The sequence below is a fragment of the Myxocyprinus asiaticus genome, chromosome 10 (assembly GCF_019703515.2).
Source record: "Myxocyprinus asiaticus isolate MX2 ecotype Aquarium Trade chromosome 10, UBuf_Myxa_2, whole genome shotgun sequence".
Classification (NCBI taxonomy): domain Eukaryota; kingdom Metazoa; phylum Chordata; class Actinopteri; order Cypriniformes; family Catostomidae; genus Myxocyprinus; species Myxocyprinus asiaticus.
Genome location: NC_059353.1, coordinates 9,385,465 through 9,397,778, shown reverse-complemented (window position 1 = coordinate 9,397,778; position 12,314 = coordinate 9,385,465). Strand labels below are relative to the sequence as shown.

At 39.9% G+C, this 12,314-nt stretch overlaps 1 protein-coding gene across 3 annotated transcripts in view; it reads right to left on the bottom strand.

Annotated features, from left to right (window-relative positions):
- Positions 1-12,314, bottom strand: part of LOC127446743 (ephrin type-A receptor 3-like) — a 168,008-nt gene that overhangs the window by 35,702 nt on the left and 119,992 nt on the right. For all 3 annotated transcript variants that reach the window (XM_051707911.1, XM_051707910.1, XM_051707912.1), the window contains exons 7-10: positions 7,275-7,437; positions 5,884-5,986; positions 4,633-4,697; positions 2,451-2,576 (exon numbers count right to left, since the gene is read on the bottom strand). In XM_051707911.1, the coding sequence (XP_051563871.1) occupies positions 2,451-2,576; positions 4,633-4,697; positions 5,884-5,986; positions 7,275-7,437 (457 nt within the window). The remainder of the gene's footprint in view (positions 1-2,450; positions 2,577-4,632; positions 4,698-5,883; positions 5,987-7,274; positions 7,438-12,314) is intronic.

The following is a 12,314-nucleotide window of genomic DNA, read 5'->3' as shown; positions in this document are numbered from 1 at the left end:
TAGTTGTCAGATTTAAGATTGAGGTTTGCATTTTCATGATGAAAAGACTCTTATTAAGCCAATAGGATCTACATTAGCAAATGACCTTTTGACATAACATTAGTGTTAATGAACAGAACTGTATCCTATTGTTTCAACAACATACTCACTATGACAATGTGGACTCTTACTAAGATCATACTTTGACCAGAATCAATATATAAATCAATTAACATTAAGTTATTAACATTTATTTACCTTTACTGATGTTATAAATGTTAATTTGGGGAATGAGGGCTGCAAACAAAATCATGCACTTGTCAAGATTTATTTAGGGGGAAAATATCACATTTACTGTATACTCTCTGGGTACTTTGTATCACCATTATAAGTGCTTCGGCAACAATGTTTTACCATATTATTTGGATAATTTCTGTAACATCTTAAAACTATCCAAACACACAGAACTTCTAAAGACTTACTTTAGAAATGAGTGTGTCTGATAATATATAATAAATAATAAATACACTGCAAGTCACTTTAGATTAAAAAATATATACTGTATATAAAGATGTAACATTTAAAGGGATAGTTCATCCAAAAATGCAAAATATTTCATCATTTACTCACCCTCATGTCATCTCAGATGTGTATGCCTTTATTTCTTCTGCTGAACGCAAATTAAGATTTTTAGAATATTTCAGCTCTGTAAATCCATACAATCCAAATTAATGGGTACCAAAATTTTGAAGCTCCAAAAAGCACATACAGGCAGCGTAAAAGTAATCCATAAAACTCCAGTGGTTAAATCCATGACTTCAGAAGTGATATGATAGATGTGAGTGAGAAACAGATTAATATTTAAGTCCTTTTTTACTATAAATTCTCCTCCCTGTCCAGTAGGTGGCAAAATGCACAAATAATGTTAAGTGCCAAAAACAAAAGAAGAAGAATGTGAAAGTGAATGTGGAGATTGATAGTAAAAAAGGACTATAATATATTGATCTGTTTCTCACCCAAATCTGACTGGATTGCTTCAGAAGACATTGATTTAACCACTGGAGTCGTTTGAATAAATTTTTATGCTGCCTTTATGTGCATTTTGGAGCTTTAAAATTTTGGTCACAATTCACTTGCATTGTGTGGACCTACAGAGCTGAAATATTCTTCTAAAAATCTTCATTTGTGTTCAGCAGAAGAAAGAAAGTCATACACATGGCATCAGGGTGATTAAATGATGAGAGTTTTCATTTTTGGGTGAGCTATAACTTTAAGGTGGGGCTTAGCAGGATGGCAATTGTAGCATGCTAGTGAATAGATCTTAGCCACAAACTGACGTCCAGCACACATAGCCGCACAGGTGTAAGAAAAACTTCAAAGTGCTCAGCAGGGTTCAGATCTCCTCTTTTGGTTGACAGAGACTTGGATGGACATTTAGGCAAAGATGATGTCACCACACAGACATCCAGGCAAGGACCGTGTCCTGTTTGTGTAATTCTATGTACAATTACTTTATTTCCCATGCAAGTTTAGAGAAATGGGTACAATCCAGCCTTGATGTCTGGAAAAAGTTAGCCGGAATAATTGCAAGCTGTCTAAACAGCCGCCATGTTGGACTTGGCCAGTACTCACACATGATCTTGACCATCTTAAATATCAACCTGGCTTAATCCTTGGCGGTGATCACTCTGATAAGCTATGCAGACAAATGAAGGCCTACCAAAGCATGCAAATAGATCATTTTCCAAGTCTGTCCAAGTGAACACTGGGGTTCAAAAGTCTGAGTCCACATTGAAAACCACTCAAATTTTTATGCTGCTAATACAGTGTAATTTGTAATGAAAAGAAAAGTAAAATAGGACCATTTTCAAAAGTGGATTTTGAACCCCCACTTTTAAAGAATCCCCTTTTGGGCACTTTTGTGTTGCTTTTAAAGAGTACGATAGTTGTAAAAATGCAAATATACAATAGAAGTGGCATCTGAGCCAGGGATCGGAACTTATCTATAGTGTGTAAGCCCTGGTGTTTGTATGACGGCTTTGTGGTGGTATATCAAAAGTGAATGGTTCCTTTATTTGCTGGGTGCTGCAGAATCGTCAACAGCGCTATGAATTACGAGGCATTATCTTGATATGTGCTCCACTGTTTAAGACATCAGGGATGCAGGGAGGAAGAGAGAGAGAGAGAGAGAGAGAGCAGTGGGGGGTGAAATCTAATATCCCAGCCGGAGGTGTGCTCTGCTTACCCATGCTCCTCTGCTTCGGCAGCAGGCAGTCTATTAACGGCAGTGAGGCAGTGCGGATGAGCGCTGGGAGGGACTCTTTCCCCATCTCAAAAGCCACACTCCTCCAGCTGAGGCGCTAAATGATTCTCATTTACACCACCTGCCATGTTTGTTACAAGTGTATTTGTGTCCCGGGCAGGTAACTTTGTTTCATTGCACCAAAAGAGTGAGAACTAACATTGCTTACCTGCTCCAACTACTTTGTCTATAGCAATGCAAGACGCCTCCAGTTCCTTGGCGAATTCATGCACGGCTTGACTCGGGTCTTCATATGTGTGAGGGTCCACATAGGTCTTGATGCCAGGCAGCCTCACTGAGAGAGAACAAAACAAAACAAAATAGATTTGCAATTCCAGAAGGAAATACCAGTGGTCACAAGATTTAGATTTTAGGCTTTGGTTCTGCGTAACTGAAATGCTGCATCAGAACTGTTTTACTGTTGTCATGGCACTCAGCATGAAAAAACATTATTGTTAAATAGATGCAATGACCCCGTTTACACCTGGTTTTACGATGCATCTCGGGTGATCTGATCACATGTGGTTAGGTGACACACATCGCTGTTTATACCTGGTCACTTATATATGTCTCCTGTGACCACCTGTGTTCGGATTTGGAGGGGAGGGTCTCTGTTTCATGATGACATACATCAATCACTATGTCAGTGTGTTACTGCATGATAATAAAGTGCTATAAAGTCAGAAAAGACAAAGGAAGTGCGATTCTTCCAGATGCGGTTGAAATTGAACCTAAGCACAAACACAATTTGTCAAGCAGAATTATCCGTTATTTTAGTGGATTACCTGTATTAAAGGAGCTTCAGGTGTCATCTGTGTTGATATCAGACACAAAAAAGAAGATCACTGAAGCTCTTGTGAATGTGTATTCATCCGCTTTTTTAAGATTTTCCGATCGGACTGCTATTTCCTTTTAAAGCCGCTCGTAACCTGCAAAGTTTAAACTCTTGTTTTAGTGCAGTGGTTGATTGACAGATGAGGGGTGGTGTGTCACTACTGCCGGGACGCATTCAGGATGGATTAGCGTTTACACCTCAAATGCGATCTGGTCTCATGCGTTTTTGACCACATTCGTATGTGGTTTTTGTGATCTGATCACAAAACGTTTTAGAGCTCATTTAGACCTGTATTTAGGGTTGACCACATGTGATCGGATCACCTGAGATGCATCTTAATGCCAGGTGGAAATGGGGTCAATAAAGAAAGGACCAATTACAATCTAGTTTTTTTAAATCCCAATGACATAATAGTTGTCAGTTATATTTAGAATGGCAAACATTCTATCAATGCAAGTCAATGGGAGATTTTTAAATAAATCATACATTTCTAAAATAAGTGCATTCAGTAATTATTGGTTTATGTTGCGCTAGTTGATATGGCGGCCTTTGACTTATACTGACACCTAGTGGCATGGATATAGCATCATGCAAACGCAATAGTCTACAGTTACCAATGCCATTGTAGAAATGTCCTATTTGCAGTCAGACATGAGTAATTTATTCCATAAGCAAGAAAGGGCAAAGTGCCCAGAATTTGGCTGTCATGTGATCTCAACATGGCCCCCGTGAGGAGACACGCTCCATGTAACATAAAACGTTTTTAAAATTATAGATAGCAAACCTAAGGCTGTAAAAGGAGTAGTTCACCCCAAAGTGAAAATTTTGTCATCATTTACTCACCCCATTCACTTTCATTGTATGGAAAACAGGACTTTCAATTTTAGGTGAACTATCTCTTTAAGCGTTTGGGGCTGAATTCATTGCAGAAGTTTATTACTTAGGGTTCGGGTTAACCAGGATGTATGAGGAATATCAATCCAGCTGCCTTGCCACCACTGTAAAATATGAATGCTTGTGAGCCACATTTGCTATGCTTGAGAGGTCCAGTGGGAAAAAAAAAAAATACTGTATTTCATTGCAGATATTGAATATTTTAATCTTAACGATAGGAAACTAATGTTGTCAAGAAATACAAGTTTCAAGCTTTGCTGAGTTTCAATATGGAAAGGTCTATAATGAACCCTAATCAGTTACCTAAGCTATAGTCCTATAGGGCACCTCATGCAGGTTAACCTAAGAAAAAATTGTGGGGGGCTTCATTAAATTTCCTTCCCAGTATCTCTGCCAGTGTGAAAAATGGTAGTCTATGGACAATTGGCTCGCTGTAATTTGGAAGCAATGGGATATTATAAAAACCTTCCACAGTAACTGGGGTCTTGTAGGCTGTCTGACATTTAAAATATCACAGCAAAACCTTGTTTTGATTTTATACCATTTGTAAGGAATTGGAATTAAACACCTGGACAGAACAAGAAAACTGGCGAGACTAAAGCATTATGGGATATATACTTACAGTGGCCATTGCCAAAGGGCAGTCTCTTTTCATCTGGATGTTTGGACTTGCTGTATCTACAAAACCTGCCAATTAAAGTAATGAAAAGCATTAATTATTGTTAAAGACTTTAATGTGAAGATTTTTCTGTGTGTATGTGTGTGTGGGGCACCTAATTAAGGCTTGAATCACCATGAAATAAGTAAAAAATAAAGTTCTGCATTGTCACGTTCATCTGAAGAGGTATCAGTATTTGTATCAGTAGTTTAGGTACATCAGCAAACACATAATTAATACTGTCATTATCTCTTCATTATAGATTTACAAAAAACTAGTGGTTTGTTAAAAACAAGACTGTTGACATTTGGATAACTGTGCTAGGGTGCCAAAAGGCAATTTGGGTTGCGTCAGAAAAACTCAAAGGCATAATTCACCCAACAATGAAATTTCTGTCATCATTTACTCACCCTCATGTTGTTCCATCACTTTTTTTATCTTCCGTGAAACACAAAACGAGATGGACTAGTCTCTGTCTAGTCTCAGTCACCATTCACATTAATTTTATGTGGAAAAGATACAATGAAAGTGAATGGTCACTAAGACTATTATTCTGCATAACATCTTCCATTCCAAGAAAGTCAAGAAGGCCTCAGTCACCATTCAGTCACCATTCATTCTTCATCTTTTCACACACAATGAACATGTATGGTGAATAAGACTAGTCATTCCATCTTATTTTGTGTTCCATTGAGGAAAAAAAGACATATGGGTTTGGAACAACATATGTGAATTATGGAATTATAGAATTTTCATTTTTGAGAGAACAACACCCCCCACCCCCCGTATAATTCATACACTGTGTACAAAAGCGACCAAAACCTTAACAGACAAAAGTCTGCCAGGAACAACTTGACTGTTTTGCTATGAGGCATAACAGTTTTCTGAGGTTTTATAATAAGCTGTAGATTTATGCACTCTTTCATCGCCGCAGTCTGCCAAAATCAGCCTCTCTGCATGACGTGACACTTGACTCTCACCGTGCCCGTTACGTTCAGCAAAACAGGGGCAGGAAAAATAATACAGCTTCTGCCAAGTGAATCATCTAGAACTATGTATAGGCGGTCGACGTGAGGGGGCACATATTTCCATGTTTTATATCTGAAGGGTGGGAGATCAGGGGTCCTGGGGAGAGACTTGAGACATCAAAGTGACAGCTTCAAGATGGGCACACTTAAACCCCCTGCATGACTGCAGTTTGAGTGACATACAGACCTGCTAATCACAATGTAGATCACTACAGTGAGGAGGATGATGGCCACAGCGGATGAGATAGCGATAAGCACTACTTGACTGTTCTCACTGGAGATGGAGAAGGCTGGAGAGAAAGAGAGAGAGAGATTTAGGTACACATTGGAAATATTATGTGGCTTTCCTATTGCTTGCTGTCCAAACATTCTTCTGAATGTCCCATAATTTAACCTACCATTAGTATTAGTTTTAAAAATAGTAAAAGTGAAAAATGGGATTTCCACTTTAACACTTAGTTAGTTAACAGCATTAGTTAACATGAACTAACGTGAATACGATATATATATATATATATATATATATATATATATATATATATATATATATATATATATATATATATATATACTGTTTATATATGTTCATTTTCTAACATTGTTTATTAACATTTTGGTAACAATAAATTATCATGCTACTCATTTCCCAGAAATAAATAATAATTCAACATAACTGTCACTATATTTATAGTCATTATATTTATCAGTTCAACAAAATAATTGCTTTCAAAATGGAAGATCTGATGACTGAGATGTAACGATATGAAAATATGAAAACATATTCATTTTTTTTTTTTTTTTTTTTTTATTCAGATTAAGAGGTGAAAATGAGAACTACCATCTCAAGAAAAATTGCAATTTGGTATACATTTCACACCAGCTACACATGTAGAGGCACCTATAGATCCTTGATCATGCTGAGAAACCTGTTGAGAGCCACTCTGAGTATCAATTCATTACATGCCTGTGCATTGATTTTCTATTAAATGTTTCATTAGATAAATAGTCACAGTTGAAAGGCCTTCAGCATTTCTAAAAAAGTTTACCATATAGAAAACGCTTACTCTGCCTCAATCTATGCAGTTACAGGAATAGTTCACCCAAAAATTATGTCATTATTTACCCCAATTTCATTCCAATCCCATTTGCTGTTACTTTTCCCATGAAATAAAAAAAAAAAAAAGAGAGACTTTCTAAAGAATCTTCAAGAAGGTCTTTCCATACAACAGCCAATAATCACCATATATTAGCTCCAAAGCTAAAAAATAAATAAAATCACTCAAAATCAATCAATAGACCAAAAAAAAAAAAAAAAAAAAAAAATGTTGGGTGACCTTTAATAATTCTGCAGACAACAGCTGCCATCATAGGACAAAAGTATGTATTACTTGCAAGACACTGCAATAGGATTAGAAACCAAGGAAATGCCTATCGTGAGCCAATATATTCACAATTTCAGCATTGTTGGTTCTTTGTTCAGCACAGTTGTAAATGCTATGAATCTGGTGTCTGGTGAATGCAATGTGACTGTAAATAGAAAACAGTTGGCATACAGTATTGAAGGAAGTAAGTGCTTACAGTCTGGGCTTGTCTCAAACTCAAATTTGCGACTGCTAATGCCGTAACCTGCAGCGGTGCGTGCTCTGATCTGCAGCAGGTACGTAGTGTCGGGTTTCAGTCCGTTCAGTGTCACGTTTGTACCCTTTGACCTCAGGATGGTGTAGCTGGTCTCTTGTTCCTGCTGGAGAAAAGAAAGCAAGTGGAATTATTTTTGTTTTTGCTCATTTCATTCATTTTTTCCTTTTGTTGACTCCAGAAGTCCAGAAATGACACATTTCGGCTTTAAAAGGACTTTGGAGTAACTGAAGCACACTTTGGCAGAGCCTTGTGTAAAACAGAGATATTGAACAATTTAAGAAAATCATAACTCATTAGACACATTCAAAGACATCTCAGTGTGCACAGGAGGGTGATGTCCCCGCGGGGCAGGAAAATGCAGGCTCATCAGGAGCATCTGAGACAGTGCCAACTCATCTTAATAATCTGCCACCTACTTTTCACATTTTTATGGCTTTTCTAAAGATCTCTGTGGTACATTGATCCTCTGTACACCTGAAAAAACCTAACTGAATTATGGGGCGTCTTTGCTTTCAAACCATTGTTTCCAGATGTGCCTTTGACTGGAGAAAGAGACAGGAATGGAATGAGAGCATTTCACTTGTTTATTGTAGAAGTCCAGCAAAGAGTGGAAAAAAATCCCACAAACAGAGGGATCACTCATTTGCCAGCATTATCCAGCACATTCATCCATGTAACATATCATGTCTTTAGGCAAGGGTAGTGTTATGGCATGCTGGAAAACCTTTAAAAAGTTAATTTGCATTTTGCTCCATCATTGACCTCTAAGAATAGCTCACTTGTCCACACTGTAGATATTGAATTACCTCACACTGAAGCAATTAATGGCAAATGAGATTTGAGAGCATCTTTTCTATTGTCGGCAAACATGTAGTAGATTAAGCTTTATTCGGGTTTCATGTCTAGACCATACACACTAATAGGATTTTTGATGCACGCTGGTATGTACCACAATTGTCAGACGTTGCTAAATGAAAAAGGGAATGTACAGTTACGTATTGCTTTAAAAATCCTTTGCTTATCCACTAATCCAAAACAAATGAAACAGTAATGACAGAACAGCCGCTTTTAGAACAATGGTGTGCTGATGTGACACAAAAAAAATAAATAAAAATAAAAATAAAAAAAAATAAAAAAAAATAAAAAAGAGCATACAGACTTTACTAAAACTCATTCCAATGTAATAAACCTCCCCACCCAAAAATGCTTACTTCAATTCATGTCGGAATGACCATATTTATGAGAAGAGTGTACATGAATGCTGCCACAATGTGATAATTGCCAGTGGGAAACTCTGGATTTCTTTTGAGCTCCGGCTTTTCGAGTTGGGGACATAAAATAAAAAATCATGGCAGAAGCAACTTACTTGCAGTATTTGTCATAATTAAGTTTTAACTGTGAACGTCGCCTGTACAATTTATTTTGTTAATTTTTCATGAACTATTTATGAAGAATAGCGATAAAGTTTGCCAGAAAATCCTACTTATTAAGCTGTGCTTATAAGGGGCATCAGGCTTATGTGGCAAACTACATTTCTCATTATTCTGGGAATGTGGCAGCACGAGAAAGTTACTTATTATATTAAATAAATGTTAAAAACATATTTCATTAGCATTTTATTCTCATATCTTTTCACAAGTGCTTAGGAGACATGGGTCCTGTGAGATCAATGATGGAATTTTACCTTATATTTGTTACCAGGTTTGGGCTTAGGAAGTTAAAATTAATTTATGACTTTGAGGTTTGTGAAATGCATGCCTTTGAGATATGCAATCACGAATATAATATATATATATATATATATATATATATATATATATGTTTTTTTTTTTTTTTTAATTTATTTATTTTTTTCAGACTGATCAGGTCGAAAGTTCTTCAGCTGAAATCAGTCTGTGCTTACTGAAATTTTAACCACTGCCACCCAGTGGCTGAAGCTGAAACTGTTGTTGAATGTATAGGCACATGTGAGCTCCACTTTCCAGGTGAAATGTCCACAGAGTTGCACCAAAAGCAAGTTGTAAAGCCATTTGTATTTTTTTGTTGTAAATGATGTAATACAGTCGACAGGAATGCACATTTTATAAAGGGGTCATGACATGAGGAATCAAAGTTTCCTTGATCTTTGATATATAAGAGGTCATTCTACTATAAAAACATACTGTAAGTTTGAGAACTCAAAACTTCCTCTTCAACAGAAAAACATATTTTTTTTAAACCAAGCTGCAAAAACGGCTAGTTTGGAATTAGTAGATTTAGTGACATCACAAGGACCAATACATCAGCAAAAGACTGCCTCCACAGCAAGACTTCAACAGCCACTTTTACAATGTTGCACCCTTGGCTCCGCCCACTGGCACTGAGTCAGACAGGTGAAGAGAAGAGAGATTGGACTCATCTGTCAAGGGAGATTCATCTACACCAAAACACACAGAACACCTTCCTAAATGTTTTTCTACATAAACACGCACTAGACACACTGCTTTGACCGTTATCATGCATCTTGCGCCGCTTTTAAAATTTGCAGTGTCAAATTATAACTCTTGGAGACTCTCATTCTGTTTCTTGCTGTTTTGAGTATAAAAGCATCCTGGAAGTGTTTTTGCACCCATATGTGCTAGTTTTAATTGTTGGTCTATTTAAACAATCATAGAGTGGTACAACCGCAAATTTATTCTGTTCTGGTCCTTTCCACTTCTGCTTTTGGCTCAATACAGTGTGGCTTGTTTGTGAACCAGTCACAATATTGAATAATGGGGCAGTTATAACACTACTGGGCCTGATCGCAAAACCGTAAGTAAACAGTTTCAATCATGAATATGTCAGCGTGTAGGGAATGAGAAAGGCTCTGGACCCAAGCGCAGAGTTAAAAATAAAGGAATTTATTAATACTAACAAAAGGGCAAAAATCAAACTAAAACTCCCACAAGGGGGAAAAACAATAAACATAAACAACCCCAAAGGGGAAAAATACAAAGTAAATATAATCCAGGCTGGGGCAGAGGAGAACGGGGCACAGGACTGACCGGACCGAGTTGGGACAAAACAGGACCGACAAACAGGACCAACATAGGGGAACAAACAAGATGAACTGGCACTGGACACGAAGAGGCTAAAACAGGGAGAGAAATCAGCAGGTTAACAAGACAGTGCAGGTGTGACTAATAAACGAATAATGGGAAAACAAGGAGGCAGGGTATGATGTAAGACAGAGAGAAATGCGGCGATACAGAAACAAAACGACAAGACAACAAAACAGCTGAATTGCATGTCTGTCTCTCGTAAACATGGGTGCGCCTCGCATCGCGCTCGGGTCGCAAGCTGTCTTCATGTTGTGCTGAGGTTCGGTCACTTTGGTCTAAGGTGTCAGGTGTATGTATGGCCGAACTCTCACACAGGTGTCCTGTCTTGTTTTTGTCTCCTGTTGCGTGCATTGCATGGTATTTCGCTCAGGCTTCGTTTAGTGTGAGAATGTGTGGCATTCCTTTGTTTGTCGTTGCTACGCATTCTCTTAACTTGTTTTTCGGTTTGCATATATTGCCTCATTGTCTTGGCAATGTGCGCTCATGCCATTTGGGTGTTTTGTTGTCTTGTGAGAGCAAGTGGCTTTGTTTGTTTTTTTTTGTATCACCACTTGTCTCTGTCTTACGTCATACCACGCCTCCTTGTTTGCCCATTATTACTTTATTAGTGACACCTACCCTGTCTTGTTAACCTGTTGATTTCTCTCCCTATTTTAGCCTCCTCGTGTGTGCTGTCCAGTGCCAGTTCATCTTGTTTGTTCCCCTTAGTCGCTGACAGTGTCCATGGCCACGGAGGCTGTTTCCCTGCTGCTGCCAGTGTTCACTGCCATAGAGGCCATTTTCCTGCTGCTGCCAGCGTCCACAGCCATGGAGGCCGTTCCCCTGTTGTTGTCAACGCTCACAGCCATAGAGGTCATTCCCTTTACACAGGCCAATGAGCCAGTGCCCATGTCTGCCATGGCCAAAGAGCCAGCGCCCACGCCTGCCACAGCTAACGAGCCAGTGCCTACGCCTGCCATGGTCAACGAGCCAGTTCCTGAAGCCTCGTCCATCCCAGAGCCAGCGCTTGAAGTCTCGTCTGTCCAAGAGCCAGCGCCTGAAGCCTCGTCTATCCCAGAGCAAGCACCTGAAGCCTCAGCCACCCCAGTGGCAGTGTCCTTGGTCATGAAGGCCGCTCCCACAGCAGTGCTCCCGGACGCCCGGAAGAGGAGGAGGACAAGGGCTTCTGCTCCCCAGCCACTGCCAGCGCTCCCGGCCATGGAGGCCATTCCCCAGTTGCTGCCAGCACTACCAGCCACGGAGACCATTCCCCAGTCACTGCAAATGCTCCCAGTCATGGAGGCCATTCCCCAGTAGCTGCCAGCGCTCACAGCCACGAAGGCTGTTCCCCTGCCACTGCCAGTGCCCATGACCATGGAGGTCATTCCCCTGTCACTGCCTGTGCTCACAGCCATTGAGACTGTTCCCTGTCCCTGCCAGTGCTCATGACCAAGGAGGTTGTTCTCTTGTCACTGCCAGTGCTCACGACCAAGGAGACCATTCCCCAGTCTTTGCCAGTGTTCACGGTCACGGAGGCTGTTCCCCTGTCCTGGCCAGTGCCCAAGCCTTCCACGGCTCCGCCCCCTGAGCCGCTCCCTCCTGAACCCTGTCCAGCGGCCGCCTTCCAGTTCACTGCCCCCTGTCCAGCGGCCACGTCCAGTCCTCTGATCCTTGTCCAGCAGCAGCTGCCACCCAGTGTCCCCTCTGCCCTGAGGCCACCTCCCAGACCGCCAGACCCTGCCTTTGCCCTGAGGCCTCCTCCCAGGCCGCCAGACCCTATCTCTGCCCTGAGGCCTCCACCTCGTCTGGTTTTTGTTTGCGAAAGACAGACAAACTATTGACACGAGTGCATGCTGCCAAGATGACATAAGCACGATGCACCCACATCAATAACAGACAGACATGGAGCATGAGTGTC